General features: G+C 36.3%; 1 protein-coding gene across 1 annotated transcript; it reads right to left on the bottom strand.

Moving 5' to 3' along the window:
* Positions 1-6,155: 6,155 nt before the first annotated feature.
* LOC131626965 (zinc finger protein GIS-like) lies at positions 6,156-6,818 on the bottom strand. Its single transcript, XM_058897798.1, has one exon. The coding sequence runs from the start codon at positions 6,816-6,818 to the stop codon at positions 6,156-6,158; it is 663 nt and encodes a 220-aa protein (XP_058753781.1).
* Between the last annotated feature and the right edge of the window lie 14,784 nt (positions 6,819-21,602).

Raw genomic sequence — 21,602 nt, forward strand, 5'->3', positions numbered from 1 at the left:
TTCACATCAAAAAATGTGACCTTCACTCCTCACTTTCTCTCTAAAATAATTTTTCTATACTTCCTCTCACTCAAATTTAGCCGTAGCGCTTTTGAGAAAGTTGTTTTGCAAGTGAGACATTTGTAATTTTGGAAGGGTTGTATTATAAATTCACCAAGGGAGTTTGTTTTTATCTTGGTTGAATAATTCATTCATTTAGAAATTATTTATTTGGGTTCGAAGCTAAACCTATTAAAAGCTTGGTTTTGGAGATTTAGTTACTAAGTCACCGATTCGGTTCGAAGGCTCAATCCGTTCAAAAGTCTTCATTTGATTCGAGATCAGTTCGGTGTTAAAATCTCATATTGGTTGGTGGTTATCTTGTGTAAAGTTTCTTTACAGTTTAAGCTCAGCACGATGTTAAAAGCTTACTAATGTTGGAGATTAGCCCGGTATAAAATCTCCCAGGTTCGTGAGTTTAGCCTGGATTAAAAACACGCCTAGTTCAAGATAAATCCGTGTAAAATCTTGGTTTGAAGCTTGAATACTAGCCTCTCCAAATTTCTTGTTGAAAAGAAGATTAATCGCTTCGATCCACTGCTTGGAAGACTTACCGCTTCTCTCCGTATTTGTTGTTTGGTTCGAAGTTAGCCACAAACTTCATTTTTCTTATATAATGAGGTTCAAGAGTTCAATATATAAAAACCTCTTAAAAATATTGAATACTATTAAGAATAAAACTAGAGGAGAGGATTATGTTTTTTTCTTTTGACCAAACCTATATAATTTATGGTGTTATCTCTCTATTCTTTAACTTTTTAATTTGTGCATTTTTATTTTCCGCTGTTTAATTCTAAAACTTTTCAAAAATATTTTTAAACTCTAAAATTGATCCAAAAGATTTTTTTTAACTTAAATTTTTCCTGGAACACACAAATCACCCCTTCTTGTGTGTGGAGTCACATGTTCGACAACTTCAACCTAGCAACGTTTTATGTCCGTGATATTTGCTCTCCTTCGAGAGACTCTAAGAAGTACGCCCCTCTTCTGCTACTAGCTCGCACGCGATGATGATCTTCCTAATTAGCTTCTAGGTTTTCATTCTAAGCATTTTTCTTCTCGATATTCGCCCTCCAAACTAAATCTCTAGTGTGGAACTCTCAGGGCCGGACACGACAGTTGGACCCTGAAGCAGTGATTTTCTTGACAACGACGCTGGTGAAAGAGGCTTCCATCCTCTTTTCTTCCAAAATGTCGTTTCTTCTTTGATAGTTTTTTCGCGGTCTTCTCCAGACTACGAATGAGCTGACCTTCAATTTAGCAATTTGATTTTTACTGGAATAACAACCTCTATCACATACGTTCGACAAAAGGGGGTTTCTCCCTTCGTTAGTAGGGGAGTGGCATGATAGGCCCACAAGACATGCAGTGGTTCTTTGGCCCAATTTCCCTTGGCTTCCTCTAATTTTGCTTCAAACCTCTAATTATTAATTGGTTGGTAGCCTCTTCCTGGCCCTTCATTTGCAAATGTCCCACCGACGAGAAATATTGCTTTATCTTTAGCTCTTCCTGAAGGCATTTTAGTATTTTATCAATGAACTGCATCCCATTGTCTGTTACAACGACTTGGGGGATTCTGAACTTATCCAACACGTTCCTTTTATAGAATTTTACGAAGTTTGCTGTCGTGATATTCTCTAATGCCTCAGCCTCGATCCATTTAGTGAAATATCTACAGCTACGATAAGGTACCTAAGTTGTCCCAGGCGGGGGAGAAAGGTTCGAGGATATCCATCCCCCACTAAAAATGGCCAGGGCGATCTAAATATATGTATTTTGGTGGCTGGGGTGTTGAAAACATCTTGGTTAGCAAGTAATACCCTACTCTTAGAACCTTCTTTGCTAGTGTCTTTTCCCCTAAGTGTTGCTCGACGATTCCTTCATGCAATTCCATGAGGGTGCAACCTTCCTCTACTTTCCCCAAGGGCCTCGGCAATGACATAGACAAACCCATCTTGTACAAAGTTTCTTCAACCATGGTGTATTCACTGGCCTTCACTCTCATCAGGGCTGCTTCAGATGGATCTGATGGAAGGATTCCATATCCGATATACTGTTGAACTAGAGCCATCCAAGAGTGCGGGGCGGCTTCGTCTACAAATACTACCATCTTCTCTTTAGATTTATTGATGGGGATCTTTCTAGCTTATTAAAAAAAAGATTGGTTGATATCAAGACCTTTGGTGCTGGTCAACCAATATAGAACATAGGCTCAATTTTTCACCTCTCGTGGCACATGGGTAACCTAGAAAACCTTGAACTTCGCCAATTTCTCATAAGTCATCTTGAGGTATCGTTAGAGCAAAAGGTTCTTTTCTAGGGCCTCTTCTCTTATCTGGGAAGCATTTAATTAGGAGTTTTTTTGTAGTTTGATGCATTCGTCCCCCATTTCACCCACGAGCGTGATCCTAGAAATGACGAGCTCATATTAAGCTTGGTTGTTGGTGGTCAGGAACTCAAACTTTTAGGCTCACTTCCACAACTAACCTAGAGCTATTTTCTAAAATTACACATGCTTTCTTTCCCCTCCTGTTAGACGGACCATCTGGGAATTCCAACCACGAGTGGTCTAGCTCCGGGGGCACTAGAGTCATCTCGGCCAGGAAGTTGACAAACAATTGGGCTTTAAAAGCATTTGTTTCCTCGAAGGATACTTCAAATTCAAAAAAACTGATGGCTCGATATGTTAGACGATTGACCAGATCCAGTTAGTATACCACATGCTTTAGAGGTAAATCTGTCTCAACTATTATGGAATGTGCGATAAAGTATCATCCTATCTTCTATGATGTTGTAACTAATGCCAAGGCTACCTTTTCGATCTTATGGTACCACATTTCTTCCCCTATAGGGATTTCGAGATGAAGTACGCATGGCTCTGGTTGGAAATCAGATTCTCCAATCAAAACGGCGCTTACAGCCTCTTCAGCAATAGCTAGGTACATTAAAACAATTCCCCTAGAAGTGGTCGGGTAAGTATCAGGGGGTGGCCAAGTTTTTTTCAAAGATTCAAACATTTCTTCGTAACCATTTATCTATTTGAAATCAATCTTTTTCCTTAATAGTATGTAAAAAGGAAGGGTGCGTTGTGCAGATTTTGAAATGAATCTGTTCAAGGTAGTCAACATACCATCCAATTTATGAACTTCCCTTTTCAATGTCAATGAGCTCATATGGATTATGGCTTCACACTTATCAAGGTTCGCCTCGATTATTCGCTCCGTCAAATAGAACCCTAGGAACTTTTTGGCCCTCACCCTGAAAGTGTACTTCTTTAGATTCAGTCAAATATCATATTGTCGGACCTTCTTGAAACGCACTGATTGTTGAGCGTGAAGCTCCTCCCGACCAGATTTTACGATCATATCGTTCATATACACTTCTAGCGCCTCCCTTATTTCTTCTTGGAAGATGTTGTTAATCATTCTTTGGTAGGTCGCGCCAACATTCTTTATCTTGAAGAACACAAAGTTGTACTGATAATTGGCCTGCTCGGTTATAAAGGTTGTCTTTACTCGGTCGGGTCCAATCATAGGTATTCAATTACACACTGAATAGGCATCTAGGAAAGAAAAAAATTTGATAACCGGTTGAATTATCTACGAGTTTTTCAATGTTTATGAGCATATAAGAATCCTTTGAACACACTCTATTAAGATGGTGTAATCGATGCATATCCTCCACTTTCCTGAGGAATTCTTTACTAAAACAATGTTGGACAACTACTCCGTATACTTGGCTTCAGCAATGAACTTGGAATCTAATAGGCTCTTAATTGTGCTAGTGGTGGCTTCAACTTTTTCCAGGGATTTCCTCCTCCGACGTTGAGAGACATAGCAAGCACCGACATCCGCATTTAACCGCTGGAACACTATGTGCTAGAATCAATGTCATGCATCTCATGTGAGGTTATAGGAAAAAGATCAGTGTTATCCTAGAGGCATTCAACCATGGCGGTTCTTACGTCCAAAGGAAGTTCAACGCCTATTTTCATTAACCTAGTAGGATTCTCCCTAAGTTGGACGGACTCGAAATCACCATCTAGCATCGGTCGAACCTCGTCTTTGCGTGAGTCTTGGCCTAACGCATCATAAACTTCCTGATCTCCTTTTATTTCTACTTTTGAGGCCACAACCGACTCTAGAAGTTCCTTCTGGATGATTTCCTTGATCCGCTTAGCCTCATCCACATCGGTGTTCATTGTGACTGAACTTCCTTCTCCGTTGTGATAAGTTACCTTCAGGTGGACTTGGGATGCTACTGCATCTAGTCCCTCTAGGAAGGATATCCCTAGGATACCTCTGCAAGCGCTCTGACACGGTATTACCAGAAAGTTGAGGATTTCCTTTCTTTCGCACGCTCCTTCTCCAGTAGTCACTATCAGACCTGTAGCTTCTTCAGAACGAGTTATCGAATTGTTGAGCGCTAAGAGATCTCCTCCACTATAGGGACTCAAATCTACTTGCTGGATACCTCACAAATCCATTGTTTATGTGTAGAGGATGTCTTCATCTATAAGAAATCGGGTTTGGTTGCAATCAACGCTAGTGACCGCAAGAATTAGAGGCAGATTGAAGTTTTGAATTTCATTGATCTTTTTGCGATCTAGAAATCCTAATTCCAATCGATCTTTACTTTGGCGAACACCAGCGTCAACTACAAGTATAAAGCAACCTGACGAAGGACATGTGCTTGGTGACACAATATCACGAAATTTGTCAATCGGTGATATCTGATGATAGCTTGATTCAGGAGATGTGTTGAAGATCTTGGACATGATTACTGGAGTTACTATCTCTGCTTCTTTTGCTGCTGTTACAGATCAGATTTCAGTTCGAGATTGATCTGAAGATGAAACTTTGCGGGAATCAAAAGTCGATTCACACAGACGGCGCAACTATTCTATTCTGCTCAGGAACTAGAAACAACTGTAGTTTAAAACTAATGATCTTGAACGGTGGTGCTGATCTCCTTCACGACGGCGTGAGGTGGACTTGCGTGGTTAGGAAGTGGAGATTGGAGAATCTACCGTGCTCTTTGCATGTGAATTATTTTATATTTTGAGTTCATTGGATTATGAATTTGAGATTAATTGAGCCTTAACCATTTGAACTCCCGGCGGTCCAGTTTTTAAAATATTCCCATTTCAATGATTTTTAGATTTTTCACAAAAAATAAAAAGGTTTGATTTCTAAAAATATTCACAAACTTCTATGTATGTAAAGAAAAACAAAAGACATCATCGTGTGATCCAATACATTCATGATCTAACCGTATACCCTAAAAACTTGAAAATGTGAGAATTCATTACAACATATATATCAATATTTCACAAACTTATTCTTTCGTTTGTTTGGTACTATTAGTAAGGAGTTGGAATACATTGAGTTATTCTCAATAAGTTTCAAATATAGCACACCTCTTTCGAAATGTTATCGTCCTCTAGTAGCTATAACTTCACAACAACAATGAACTACATTGTCTAGGGTCCCTCTTTAGGCTTTAACAAAACTAAACATTAATAGCATAAAGATCAAAACACCAAGGTCTTTTCACATTCTCTTTCTGAGTAGGAATCCACTTTAAAATTGATTACAAACCATTAGGTTTCATGTTCTCATGTCATGTATATTTTCACATTAAATTTCAATTACCAATTCTTATGCTAAAATGGAAAGAGTGGTAACACACAAAACATAGTGAATATTCATTAATTCTCTCAACTTATTCTATCCCATCAAAATCAATCATCCAAAAGAATTTGATGGACGTGCAACATTTGTTGTTAAAGCGATTGATGGTTCATTAAATCAAATGGAGTACACATGTAACAAATGCAAATTTTCTTTTAACTCATTCAGCTTAATCTAAACAACAGAAATAACCATAAAAATAAAATAATAAAAGATAAAAAAAAAAACTAGTAACATTATAGTAGATTAAGATCTGAACTAAACAGCTCAACAGTTTAGAAGTTAGAACATCACTAAACCCTAAGATTCTTTTCTCATCATATGAGAAAAGGATAATGTTTGTTTGAAACAAAAACAAACGACAAAACCTTAACAAACCTTAAAAAAAAACAAATAAAGAGATAGGAAGAAAAATGGAAACTTTCACAAGTGAAGTGTGAGGTCAAGATTGACATGGTCAGACGCATCAACAAGTTGAGGTGGAGAAGCAGAAGCCGCATTGTTGGAGAAAACATGGTGAGCATGAGTTGAAGTTGAAGCAGCAGAAGGATTGAAATGAACCATAGGAAGAGTGTTTGTTGTTGTTGTTGTTGCAACATGGTGATGATGAGGATGAGGATGATGTGTTTGAAACTGTAACGACTCCATTTCGAACTGTTGCCAATAAGAGTGATGATGAGGATGAGGATGATGAAAGAAATGACCATGTTCAAGTTGTTCAGACACAGTCAAGGGTTTGGAGTTGGAGATGTTGGAGCCATTGATGAGTGAAAAATGAGTCGGTAGTGGTGGTGGTTGTTGTTGTGGTGGTTGAGGTGATGATGAGAGAGAGACAACATCATTGTTGTTGAGGTTGATGGTTCTTGATCTTGCAGCAGCTCGTTCAAGTTTGTGAGCGTTTTGGTGACCACCAAGAGCTTGAGAGGTATAAAACTTGCGGTAACAGAAGTTGCATTGGAAAGTTCTCGTTGTTGGTGGTGCTGCTGATTTTCTAGGTCGTGAAGCTGAAGATGATGAGGTTGGTGGTTGTTGTTGTTGTTGTTGCTGCTGCTTCAGAAACTCGTAAATGGTTGAAGGGTCTGCCATATTTCAGAGAGAGAAATTAAACAGAAGAGTTTCTGAGCAAATACTGAAGAATGAGAGTGAGTGAGTGTGTTTGTTTGTTATATAATACTTGACATGATTGTGTTTCTCGTAAAATGACCGATTTGCCTACCCTTTATGGATATACAAGAAGGGCAAAGTGGGAATAATAAGAATAAGAATAGAAAGGAATGGAAATACGTGACGGGAGTGAAGAATGAATAGGACAAGAAAGAAGAAGTGGGAGCACTCACAGAGTCACTCACTAGCATAGTACGTACAAACAAGAAAACACTCTCATTGCTTGCTACTACGTTGCATTACGTTTTGTTATTTGTTTTGCATATACTCACTCTGATATTCTGACACTGCGAGCACACACTGTGTGGCAACTGGCAACACATTTTTTTTCTGTAGTTTGTCTTTATTCTCTCTTTGTGCGACAACAAACCAAAACGGTTAAGGTTAGAGCATATATGACCCTTCACCTTTGTACGTTCTCTCTTTCTAGGGGAGGGTCCACTTAGTATATACCACTACCAGAGAGACATGGTTACAATCCTCTTTGTTGAGTTCAGAATAAAAAGATTAACCAATAAATAAATGTTTCACACTAGCTAGTACTAAATTACTTCACATGATTAGTAAAAAAAGGAGAGATGAAAATAATAATATTATTTAGTTGTATAAAGAATCAAGAATCTTATAGATGAAAGTGGGGGAATAGCCACGACGGCACCACTTTGAGTCTAGCAGATCAATGACAAGGACATTTGATATGTTGATAGGTGGCTGATTTGGGTGAGTTGCATTCAATTCAATCACTTTCTAACAATGTAAAGACTTAGAATTCACATTAAACTTATTTTATTAAACTGGCTTAAGTTAATGTATAGAGAGTCTTGAACTGAGTTTGGTGTCACATTCATTTTTCAATGGAGGTTTGGAAATTAATTACATGGTTTATTCAGTATGTCGTCATCAATTGGATACTAGCTTCAAGTTCCATACTTTCCTTAATGGGTTTGTTCTATGATGTTATGTTATGTTATGCCCTCTCTCTTATTCTCTATTTTATTCAAGTCCTATGATGTTAAGCATATGTGATGCTATTGCTTTGCCCAAGGGCATAAAGGTATCACGCAGTCTTATATCGTCATGTTACGTTATCTTTACCTAGCTTGGAGAAAAGACAAATAAGAAATTAATTACTTTTAACCCTTAATAGATAATGCGCGCGCATATATATATATATATATATATATATATATATATATATATATATATATATATATATATATATATATATATATATATATATATATACACACACGAAACTTTTAACTTAATTTCAATTTTTTAAATGACTAATTAGACTAACGAAACAATCTTGAAGAAAATCACATAAAATAAACCAATCATAGTGTAAATGCACCAAAACGATACTTACATGATAATAAATCTCAACCCAGAACAAGACCAAAAGTGTGTATGTTATAAAGAAAGCAAGACTCGGCACATCAAGTAAGATATGTTGGACAATTAACATGCATAGAATCTACACTTGGTTGGAATATGACTTGGAGTTTAAATTGGAAGAGTTCAAAAGATTTGGTTGCATTCAAGAAAAGGTGAGAAAAGTCAATACTAGAGTTAAATTAAATTTAATTTGGTTAGCTCGAATTTGGTGCATTTGCCTAATGAAAAATGCAATTATTTTTTATAATGCTTCTTTTAGCTTTGAAGCGGTTATTTCCAATATTTTGTTCTTTTCTTGGAGATGGTTGTGTAATAGCGATTCCACTTCTTGGACTAATTTTTATGATTGGTACAATTTACCATTAAACTGTTTCAACTCTATTTAGAGTTCTTGTTGTAAGGGTTGCACCCCTAGTGCGATATCTTATATCATTGCTTATTAAAAAAAAAACATGCATAAACACAAACAGTGTGAATGATATCACTAAAAAAAAGCACTCATTAGCCATGTGACATTCACGCAATAAACAAAAATATCACGTTACAAAACACAAATTAGCGACATGAGCAAACACACCGCATGTGTCTATTTCGCAACTAGTTGCCACGTGAAAAGCGCGTAGCAATTTTGCCTGAGCATATTTTAAATTTTAAAAAAATCAAGAATGGGGAAATCATTACAACTATATGCCTTCAGATTTCTATTACAACTAAGTTGACACTTCATCGCGGTAAAAAAAAAAGTTGACACTTCATCGACCATATTACATGCAATGAAATTACAAATAGTAATATTAACATCATATTGTGTTACAAAATAATTCGAATTAAATGCTGAAACTAGTGCTCTATACCTCAGACTAATTTAAAACTCAACATCTCATCCATAAGTTCCTCATCATTGATTAAGATCGTTGGTTGCAGTGATCATTCACTTCAGAGAATCCATTTTCAAGATGATATATTTTCACTACTAAAATAGTAACTTAATATGGAACCGAAGACACCATATAAAGACGAAAGATAAAAGAAAGTTAAATAATGAATGACAACTGAAAAAACGAGACCAAATCCACGTATTTAACTTTATTTTTTTCAACAAGTTCATCATACAATAACATTATTTGGCCAAGCATTTCTATTATGTTCCTTACCAATAACAACTCTCCATTTGTTTTGAAGAGCTTTGGAAAGCTTAACAAGTCTCTAAATCTTTGGTGTAAGTCCCTTGACAATAGGGTCAACAATAAATCTCTCAGTCCATTTCATCAAATTAGGAGTCTTTTCTTCAACCAACACTTTCATATCATACTCATTCTCTATCACGGTAACTCATCCCAAAAAATACCCAAACACAACATGAACATACCCAATTGTGTAACCACTAAATAAGGCTTTTCTTCACTACACTTTTCAAAAGCATCCCCCGTCCTTTAAACCACTTATCCCATTATCTCAAAATATGTCTTCCTTTCTCCTCTCTTTATTTACTCTATTTGACATTGGACACACGCATCCTAAAGACTTTACACCAAGCGCATTCTTGATATATATATATATATATATATATATATATATATATATATATATATATATAGTTTTATGCGGGCTCATAAGGCAAATGTTTAATTAGACTATTTCTTTCCTTATAGAAATTAATCTCGCACACAAATATCATGACAACCATCTAAATCAATTTGATGACTGACTCCATTATATGTTTTGTCACACACATTTAGTTGTCAACCATTTCTCTTATTTAAAGATGGATTTGTGCGACTTCATAAGTATTCAAATTCTTTCTCATTCAAATACTATTTTCACTCTCATACTGAATTGAGCGTTAAAGTGATAACCTTGCAGATCAACCCCTTCTCCAATAAAATAAACTATGAACCCTTACTTTCGATCAACACTAGTTCCACCATGGAACATTAATGTCGTATGTAGGAATCTACTTCTGATTCCTACAATTTACACGATCAAACCTATATGGATTTGTAACACTCCGTATTTTTCGTAATTTAATTTAATTTAATTTAATTATGGGGATTATTTGGAATTATTGAGAATTAAACAAATGAGCTTAAGCTGTGATTAGTAAAGAAGGGGGTGTGTTGGGAGGCCCTATTACTAATTGGAATAGTTTTATATTTTTTTCACAAAATAAAGGATTGTGAGAAAAGAGGAATAGAACCAAAAAGAAGAGAAGTCTGAACGTGAAAGAACAGAGAAGCGGAGAAGTGCGAAGAGAGGAAGAGCGAAGAATCAACCTTCAGATAAGGGGGGACTCTTCCATTTATCTTCTATTATGGGATTATAGGTAGTATGATGGATTGGACATGTTGTTTGTATCAATTGAGTTATGTTTAGGTTGTGGAATGTTAGGTTTTGGGGAATTAGTTAATATTGGTTGTATTGATCATGTATGATGTTAATTGAGTGTTTAAAATGTGTTATAATTATGGTATATTATGTCACTGGATGATGTTTTGATGTGGGTATGATTATGGCGTGATTGGACTGAGATTGAGAGGGGAAGGATGTCAGAATTGCAGCAAAATTCTGCATAAAACGCAGCATGCGTCGACCTGAGTGTCAGTATACGTCGACCTATAGTGTCAGCGTGCGCTTACCCGAGAGTGGTAGAGGTTCTATGCGTCGACGCACTGCATGCAATTTTTGAAAAATATTCTGAAGGTCGTAACTTTTGATCCATTTGTCAGATTTTGGTGCCATTTCGAGCATAGCGAAGCTAATTAAATGATTTATATAATAAAATGGTGTTTTTATTCGTGAATCGATTTTATATTAAAACTCTCGATTTTAATTAGTGGTGATAGTTTATGCGTACAGGTACAATGGTGAATATTTTATCTGTTGCGATGTCGTGATTGTAACTGGTGGTTGATATACATATATTGTCGATGTAAAATATGTGTTTGTTATGGTTGAGGATAGCATAAACCGTGTGTGGCTATTGATTGTTGTGTTGGTTGATGATTATGACATCTGGTTGATTAATGTTGATGACGAGCATGTTATGGTTGATGCATGCATTTCATAATCATTATGTGGTTGATCCTTGACGATGGTGGATCAGTGGTAGCTAATTCCCGTTGTGTGGAATTAGTGAGTGGGTGTTGCCGTATCCTTGACGATGGTGGATCGGTGAGATGGGTTATCCCATGTTTGGTACCACATGCATGTAGTTGCATTGCATTAGGCTACTTGTGTTATTATAACATGAATGGAAGATTGTCCAATGTTATAATATGTGTTGATTGTGTATTTATTGTGACTAATTGTGTTGTTGTGAATCTGGTCGTAACTGTAATTGGGTGAATAATATGTGATTGACATTTTATTATCTATATCTTATAACATTGGTTAAATGTGAATGAGACTCACCCTTACTTTTGTTATTTTTCAGATTGAGGAGTAGCTTTTGTACTTGGTGAGGATTAGCTCGTCAAGTAATTCGTTAGAGTCAGTTGGGTACGTGTCATGCTCTGGTCGTGTAACACTGGGAACGTTATTTAGAGTTACTTGATAAACTCTTATCATTGGGTGTAGGGCTGGAAATGAGTCGAGTCGAGTCGAACTCGCCTCAGCTCAGTTTGACTCGTTAAGAATTGACCGAGTTCGAGTTCGAGTTCGAGTTTATGACGAACTTTTTTTCCAGCTCAAACTCGACTCATTAAGAATTAGCCGAGTTTGAGTTCGAGTTCGAGTTTATCTCGAACTTTTTTTCAGGTCAAACTCGACTTGTTAGAAGTTCATGAGCATCTCGATTCAGCTCGTTAGATTTATCTTGTTAGGTTCAACTTGCTTATTTCACAGACTTAAAAATAATTTTTTAAACTCTATTTTTTTACATATATATTTGACATTTTAAATTAATATTTTTTAAATAAAAAATATAGAAATAAAATAAAAGTTATAATATTTGAATTTATATGATGTTAATTTTATTTGTATAATTATTTGTAGAAATATTTTGCTCACTAGAGAATATAAGTTATCAATTAAAACAGTTAGATTAAAATAAAATATGATACTAAGATTTAGGGCAAATATTTAAACCTACTCTTAAGACAATATAATCTATTTCATATATAATCGAGTTGACTCATGAACCTAACGAGTCGAACTATGTATAGTTCAAGTTCAGCTCATTTAGTTAACGAACTTAGTTTTTAGCTCATACTCAGCTCATTTGGTTCATGAACCTAGTTCAACGATTTAATTTTCGAATCGAGTTTCGAACTATTTTCGAGTTCGTTTGGTTCATTGCCAGCCCTAATTGGGTGTTTTGTTATGGTGGTATTTTGAGTCTATGACTCTGGTTGTTTCATTATTCAGATGTTAAAGATATTTTCCGCTGTGTTAACATGTTAATCTGGATAATTTTGGTTTAACGTTCTCTTTTATGGCATGACATGAGTATTGTTTTAATTATCTGGAAGTTGTAATGCCCTTTCCATGTTTTACTCTGATTATTGTTAAATTTTCCGCGGGGTTTTAGAAGGGTGTTACAGATTCATTTGAATCTCCTCTGCTAGAAATTCAGATCGATCTCCTTCAATTGAAATACATATCTATATTTCCTAATCACTTTTATCGAGTTTCAAACTCGTATCCTTCCGATCCTCCATCAGATATATCGACAATGGTGGCATCCAAAGCTACTTGTCCCACCGTTCAACGACATGTTGTCATTGTACTACTGTGGTTGTCAGAGATCCATCACCTCCTCCTAAAGGGAAAAACGATCAAGTTTTGGTGACTTCTCATTTAGTTCCCTCGCCACAAGACCCTGTCAAACCTAGGGAAAATTAAGGAGCATTTTAACATATTCTATTCATTGGATCTTTGCCACAGTTTCACCAAGGAGAACCTTCACTCATACCTCTATGACTACCTACAATTCCTGGAATAAAAATGCTTCTCGACCTTTAAATATTGCAGGCTAACCTTAACTTACAAAGGGTAATGACCTGCTAAACAATGTTTACCATAGGGTGTTGCATCAGAACTCTAAGGTCCTACTAGAGATATTATTCTAGATTAAAGAAAGTATACACCATGCCAATCAAAAGAACGATATTGTACAAGAGGTGGATTCACAAAGGAACCAAACTGTCATCCCTTAACAAAGAAGATCAATAAGTCGTTGAGCCCCTGACGACATCATATGCCCCATAATCATTCCCCTAATCCCGAAGGGGAAAGAGGTAGCAACACTTCTCCTGAATCCCACCACCCTCGAAGGAGGGAAAAATACAAAGAAGACCTTCATATTAAGGGCCAATGGAAGAAAAATCCCCTATCCGCTCGCATCCTGGATAGCAAGATCTGAAGATCTCTTGATAAACCACCTAAGCTCCAAAGTTACGATAGGATTAGAGATCCCAATGAACACTTCAAGAACATAGATGAGCGTTTAAACTACTACTGCGCTCGTGGAGCCTTGAACTACAAGCTATTTACACTAACTCTGATCGGATTTGCCGTATCCTAGTACAAATGCCTCCCAAATGAGAGTATAGACTCTTGGACCAACCCATGTGAAACTTTTACTATCCATTTCATCATTAGAAAGAGGCATCTTACAACCATGGTCATGGTCAATAGATTCACGCAAGGTAAGAAAGAAACATTGCGCATATACGAAGTTCAAAGAAGTCAGGCTAAGGAACCCATATTCGGTCAAAGATTCTTCCCAGACAAATAAAACCAAGTAGTGTAGTTTCTATAAGAGTCATAACTAAAACACAAACGATTGCATTCATATGAAGGATGCAATTGAAGGGTTGATTAAAAAAGGGCAATTGACCGAATGCACCAAGGAAGAAAAGAAGGGTCGGTAAGGCTCTCCAAATAAAAAACAACCCCTTAAGAAAATTATTGAAGTCGTGGAATGGACAAAGACAAGGATATAAGAAGCGGGGAGGAAGAAGGACACAACGGGAAGCACCAATACATCACTTTCATCTCGGAAGGCGCTTCGAGGAAAAACAAAGCTTTGAATAACATCAATAAGAAGGACGAAAGCACTTCAACCACATGCCCAGAGAGATCAATCCTTTGACTTCGTAATAGCGAAAAGATAAGAGAAATCACACACGAGATATTTTCTTTGATCAACAATAATCGCCAACTTCGATGTCTCCATAATACTTATTGATGGCGACAACTTCTTTGACACCATGTACTCAGACCTCTTTAAAAAATGAGGTCGAGGAAGTAGAAGTTTTGTCCCTATAAAGAATCCGACCTTCAGGTCTTCAACGATACTATAACCCACTTTTAACGATACTATAACCCGTCTTTAAGATACATCGAGTTGATAATCACTTTAGCATAAGGAAGGAATACTCAAACTATTAATTACCAATTCTCAATAGTTCTCTTCGCATTGCATTTGCCATTTGTTTTTGGATATACTCACTCTGATTTCTGACACACACAGGGAGCACACACAGTGGCAACTAGCGACACGTTTTTTTTCTTTAACTTGCCTTTATTCTCTCTTTGAGCGACAACAAGCCAAAACGGTTAAGGTTAAGGTTAGAGCATATACGAGCCTTCACCTATGTACGTTACTCACTACTCTCTCTATCCAGGGGGAGGGCCCACCTATCAGAAACATCGTTACATGATATATATCCTCTTTGTTGAGTTAAAAATAAAAAAGATAAACCCTATTACATAACTTCACAATTTCCATTTATGCAAATGTGAATGTGACAAGAAAAAAAAGGAGGTAAGAAAATGTGCCAAGTAAATATTAAAGAATCAAGAATCTTATAGATGATAGGCACGACGCCAGCACTTGGAACCTATCAAAGTAACGACAAAGACATTTGATTAGTTGAGGTGTGTTGCCTTCAATTCACTCACTTACCTTCACAAGTCTTAGAATTCACCTCAAACTAATTCTATTAAACTGGCTTAAGTATAAAATACAGTGAGTAATGAAGTTTGGAAATTAGATGATGGCTGAAAATGTCATCATCAAATGGGTCCTAGCTTCAAGTTCCACACTTTCCTTAATGGGTTTGTTCTATGATGTTATGTTATGCTTCCAATTTGTCTTCTCTCTTATTCTCTATTTCATTCAAGTCCCATGATGCTATTGCTTTGCTCTAGGACATAAAAGCATCACGCAGCCTTTTATCATCATGTTACGTTTATCTTTAACTAGTAGCTAGGAGAAAACACATATAAGAGATTAAGACTCTGTTTGGTAAAACTAGCTGGTAGCTGATAGCTGGTAGCTTATAGCTAGTAGTTGATAGCTGGTAGCTTTTAGCTGGTGACTGATAGCTGATAAGCTAATATGAGGGTTTGGTAAATTAGCTGTTTCATTAGCTGATAAATACGAAATGACATAAATGATCATTTTAATTAATAAGGGTAATAATATTTTGTTAAAATAATAAGGGTATAAATGGAAAAAAAAGTCACAAGCTAAAAGCTACAAGCTCAAAAGCTACTTCAAATAGCTTTTGAAAAAAAAGCTAAAAGCTAGTAAAAAAGCTACAAGCTAAAAGCTAAAATAGCGTTACCAAACAGAGCTTTTTTATTAATGTGAGCTGAAAAGCTAAAAGCTAAAAGCTAAAAGCTCTTTTTTGGGTGTTACCAAACAGACTCTAATTATTTTTAACTCTTAATAGATATAACAATTGCTTATATATATAATGACAATTATATTTCAATTTAAAATGAAGGGTGAAATATGTTTTAGGTTTCTGTAAATATCCAAAAATATAGTTTTAGTCCCTCTAATATTTTTGTTTAAATAATGGTCCCTCTAATATTTTTTCGTCCTTATTATGCAACTCTGCCGTCAATTTCACTTAACAGGCGCTTACGTGGACCATGATTTGGCATTTTTTTTAAAATTTTTTTAAATAACATATGTTGAGTTGTCAATTCAAAGATTAACTTAGTAAAAAACCCTAAAATTACAATCTCTTCATTCCTCTTTATACTTTGTGTTCCCAAATTTCTCTGCTAGGGTTTTTTTTCCCAAAAGAAGGTGAAGTTGCTCTCCACACTTCCATTCATTTTCGCCAACATTAACAATCTTCGTTGTACTTATGCTAACTTGATTAAGTTTGTTATGGTTACAGAATCTACATTTTGCTTCTCACGATAGTCTTGTGGTCCCAAACAAGGGTAGAAAGGTGAAAGCTTGTGGTCTCTCGACATTGAATCTGAGGTAGGTCCAGTTGTCTATTATCAGATTCTCCTTTTATAAATCTTGGTTTGGTATAAAAAATGTTCATTGTGGGTCCAATGCTTATTGTCGTTTTCACTGTTTTTTTTTTGGGGGATGGGTACATTTAAGCTAATATTTTACACTAATGGCCGTTTTGCAACAAAAGATCCAAATCTGACCTACGGGGGTGGGGAAGTTTATGCTTTTACTGGTCAAGACACTGGGTCGTGGTTGTTTTTTTATTCCTGTGATTTAATTATGTCCATAGATCCTGGGTTTGACTACAAAAAAGTTAGGATGTGGTGGAAGCATGTTGATGGTAGTCTAGAAAATGACCTCAATTCATTTAGAGATGATAGTGATGCTTTTGAGATGGCTGCTTCAGTCCATAATAAAGTAGGTGATATTGAAATATATGTTGAGCACATACCAAGCACATGGGATGCAACATTTATGGAGAATGTAAGAAAGGGGAAGAAGGGCATAATGGATGAAGGTGATGATGAACTAAAGGGTGATGAGGATTCTAGTGATGAGTCAGTGAAGGATATTAAGTTTGAAGACAGTGAGGAAGAAAGAATGAATCCATTTGATGAAGGTTTTGATGAGGGTTTTGAAAAGGGTTTTAAAGAGGATGAATCCAATAAGCAACCGACTGTAGATAGTGCAGATGGTGTAGATGTTGCAGGCTCTAGTGAGGGTATGAATCCTAGTTTGATTACACCTGAAATGGGTAAGGAACATGACATTGAAGATGAGTATTTGATTGATGAGCTTGATAGTGGTGCTGAAGATGATAGTGATGATGATAGGCTTAGGGTTGTTAGGTTTAATGAGGAAGATGGTGTAAGCAAAGATTTTAAGTTCAAGGTACGCATGGAATTTTCATCACTAAGGCAGTTTAAGACTTGTATTCTTGAGCATAATGTGCTGAATGGGAGGGATGTCAGATTTGAGAAAAATGATGCAGTGAGATGTAAAGTTGTTTGCAAAGAGAAGGGACAGTGCAATTACACTATGTTGTGTAGTAAAGTGTTAACATCAACTATATTTAAAATCAAGACATTGTTTGCTAAACACAAGTGTGGAAGACAATTTTTTAACAAGAGTGCTAAAGCTGAATGGGTTGCAACAGTAATTGTTGATAGGATGAAAAATTGCAGCAACATGAAATTGAATGATGTAATTGAAGATGTAAGAGTGAGATATGCAACTGAAATCCTTGGATGTAGGGCATTTAAGGCAAGACAGATTGCCAAAAGGGTTGTGGAAGGGGACTCTAGCAAACAGTATAGTCTATTGTGGTCATATGGGGCTGAATTGAGGAGGGCTTCCCGAGGAAACACCTTCAAGATGAACATACAAACTCCAGGATCAGGTTTTCTACCAAGGTTTGAAAGGTGTTATGTGTGCTTTGATGGAACAAAGAAAGCCCTGAAGTTAACTTGTAGGCCTTTTATTGGACTAGATGGATGTCATCTAAAACACAAGTATGGTGGGATATTGTTAATAGTTGTTGGGAGAGATCCAAATGACCAATATTTACCCTTCTCTTTTGGAGTGGTGGAAACTGGGTCAAAAGACACTTGGAGTTGGTTTATGCAGCTTCTACTTCAGGATATTGGTGAAAAAAGATGGTGCTTCATTTCTGATCAACAAAAGACATGTGTATTTTTTGGCTATCACTCCTTTTATTGGCTTTCACTATTAATGAAATGTTTTAATTGTTTCATTATTTTTTCAGGGTCTTGTACAAGTGTTTGAGGAGCAATATCTAGCTTTTGAACATAGGTTTTGTGTAAGGCACTTGTATGCTAACTTTAAGAAAAAGTTTGGAGGTGGAACCCTATTTAGGGATCTCATGCTGGCGGCAGCAAAGGCTACATATGTTGAGGTTCATCAGCAATACATGCATAAGATCAAAGAGGCCAGCAATGATGCTTTTGAATGGTTGGAAGCAATTCCAAAATCTAAGTGGTGTAAGCATGCTTTTCCTCTGTATAGTAAATGTGATGTCTTGATGAATAACTTAAGTGAATCCTTTAATGCAACTATTTTGCTTCAAAGGGATAAGCCAATCATAACTATGTTTGAATGAATTAGATCATATCTAATGGGTAGGTTTGCAACCTTAAGGGAAAAAGTTGTTGGGTATAAGGGTAGAATCATGTCTAAACCACTTAGGAGGTTGGACAGAGAGATTGAAAAGAGTGTCAGTTGGACAGCAACTTATGCAGGACAATTGACCTTCCAAGCTACACATGTAATGTTTACTGATAGTTCGGTAGTACACTTGGCTAAGCATACTTGTTCATGTAATTTTTGGGATCTGATTGGCATACCATGTAGACATGTCATTTCTGCCATCCATAGGAAAGTATATGATCCCATTGATTATGTACATTAGTATTATCACAAATCAATTTATGTCAAGTGTTATGAGGAGGGCATCACCCCTTTGAATGGTCAAAACAAGTGGCCAAAAACAAGTGATCCTGTCATTTTCCCTCCCATGTTCAAAAGAGGCCCAGGCAGACCCAAAAAACTTAGAAAAAGGGATCCTGATGAATCAAATGCAACCAGGTGGAAAAGATCTAACACTACTCATAAGTGCAAGATATGGATGGAATATGGTCACAACAAAAAAAACATGTAAGAAGAACAAACAGATTGTTCTACATAGCAACCCAAATGTCAATACAACTGAGCTTCCCACACAAGCAAGTCAAATTGGAAATGTTCAGAAACCAAAGCCAAATGTCACCATAACTGAGCTTCCCACACCAGCAAATCAATCTGGAAATGTTTCTAAACCAAAGCCAAAAAAGGTTAGTGTTCTGTTTTCATAATATGATTGGTCTATTGTATGTGTAAAATAAATTGCACAATATGATTGGTCTGTTGTAATTGTTTTTAGGGTAGACCAAAGGGGTCACTCAATAAAAAGGGTAAGGGGCTCATGTGAAGGCACCAAGTCAAGCATCTGTACTAGGACATGGTGAAGATCACACTGCTGAGGTTCCACCAAACTCAGAATATGCTGAAGCTCACATTGCTGAGGTTCCACTTGTGCAAGTAAATCTTGAAGTAGAAGCTGAAGCTCATAATGAAGTTTCACCTGTGCAAGTAAATCATGAAGTTCCACCTAGTGATTTTGCACCAAACTCATATAGAAGACAATACCTTGATGAAATCGATCCAGATGTTTTAGAGGCAATTCTCAATGATATCAACAATGAGGAAGGAATTGTCCTTGACATTCCACCACTGAATGTTGACCTAAGTCCTATAAAAACTCAGGCTGCACAGAAATCTGGACCAAAAACTTTTTTTGGGTCTGTACCAAAAGTAAAAAAAATCTCATGTGAAACCAGCTTTCAAAGATCCTGTAAGTGACTATGGTTACTATAATTACTGAATGTTGTTACATACTTTTTGTTTTGTAAGTGACTGTGGTATGTATTTTTAGGTAGAAGCTCTAAAAGAGGCTAGGAGGAACTATGCCCACCATATTGATGTGCATCCCAGTGAGAGTGAGGGGCCAGGTGCTAAGGTGCAGTCTAGCAAAAGTGAGAGCCAGGTGCATACTAGAAAGAGTGGGAGACTTAAGATTGTGAAAACTAAAAAAACATCAAGGGACCAGGAAAAAAGGTTGATGATCTAGTTGTGATCCTTGAAGATGATACTTCTAAGCCACCAGTCAAGAAGGGTATCAAAAGATGGGAAGACATACAAAAAAACTTGACTCAATGAGGAAACTATTTAGATCTTTTTGTTGTATTTTGGTGTTGAAAACTATGTATAACTATGATCCAGTTACAATCTATGTTTGCTGCAAACTTTTAGCAGATGCTTGTAATTCCTGTAGGTCTTATGTTGTAAACTTTCTTATTTTGGTCAATGTACAATCTCAGCCCATTTAATGGATCAGTTTTGGATTACATATTTTAATGATAAACCTATAATGTCATTTTGAACACTATTGTTGAATTCTTAGCTATAATATCACTGCTTTAAAAATGTCAATTTAGTGCAAACTATGCCCACATTCCAAACAGACTTTATAATTTAAAGCTTATTTTAGCATGAAGAACATAAACAAGAATTCATTAAGCATAACAAAATCTTATTGTATAACAGAGTTACTACATTGCCAATGACACAATGATTACATTACTGATGTTTTTCAACAATTACATTTGCATAGTAGGTAAACATTAATCAGAAGAGAAACCAACAAAAATATCAACTTGATTTTTCCAGTCCATGCCTCTGATTTCAACTTCCCTTGCAGCTTCATGTTCTTCTTCTTGGAAGCTTGATACAACTCTCTCATCAATTCAACAGTCTCCAATTCCTTTAGCTTGTTGACATCTACCGATTCGACAACAACACCGTCGTCTTCAGCCAGATCTTCGTCCCATATAAATAAATCGCAGGTATCTCCACTCTGCCAAAAGGGACACCTCCAGAAAATCCTACCTTTGTTTCGACCGTTCTTGCAAATGTATGAAATCATTCGTGCTTCACATCCACACTTCCTTCCTCGTCTGCCGCGAACAGAAGACGACCCACTGCTCATGGGATTTGAAGCCGAGGTTCTGGAATAAGACATCAGTGAATCTTGAGCGAAGAAGACGAATATTACTTTGTATGACTTTGATTTTTTGGAAACAAACTGAGCAAGGAGAAATTAGGAACTCTAGCACAGGAAAATGGTAACGAATTTGGGGAAGAAGAAAGCAATATGCGTTTATGGCAAAGGGCTGTGAACATTTATGTTGGTAATTTGATTACACACGTGGAAAATACTGACTGAGGGTTTAATTAAAAAAATGCCAAGTCATTGTCCACATAAGCGTCTGTTAAGTGGAATTGACGGCAGGGATGCATAATAGGGACGGAAAATATTAGAGGGACCATTATTTGAACAAAAATATTAGAGGGACTAAAACCATATTTTGAGATATTTACAGGGACCTATAACATATTTAACCCTACAATGAATAAAATTATTTTTTTGTCTAAGTCAAACCAATTAAGTGATTTTTTAAAATAAATAAATAAATTATTTGTTC

This window comes from Vicia villosa, unplaced genomic scaffold (assembly GCF_029867415.1).
Source record: "Vicia villosa cultivar HV-30 ecotype Madison, WI unplaced genomic scaffold, Vvil1.0 ctg.000339F_1_1, whole genome shotgun sequence".
Classification (NCBI taxonomy): Eukaryota; Viridiplantae; Streptophyta; class Magnoliopsida; order Fabales; family Fabaceae; genus Vicia; species Vicia villosa.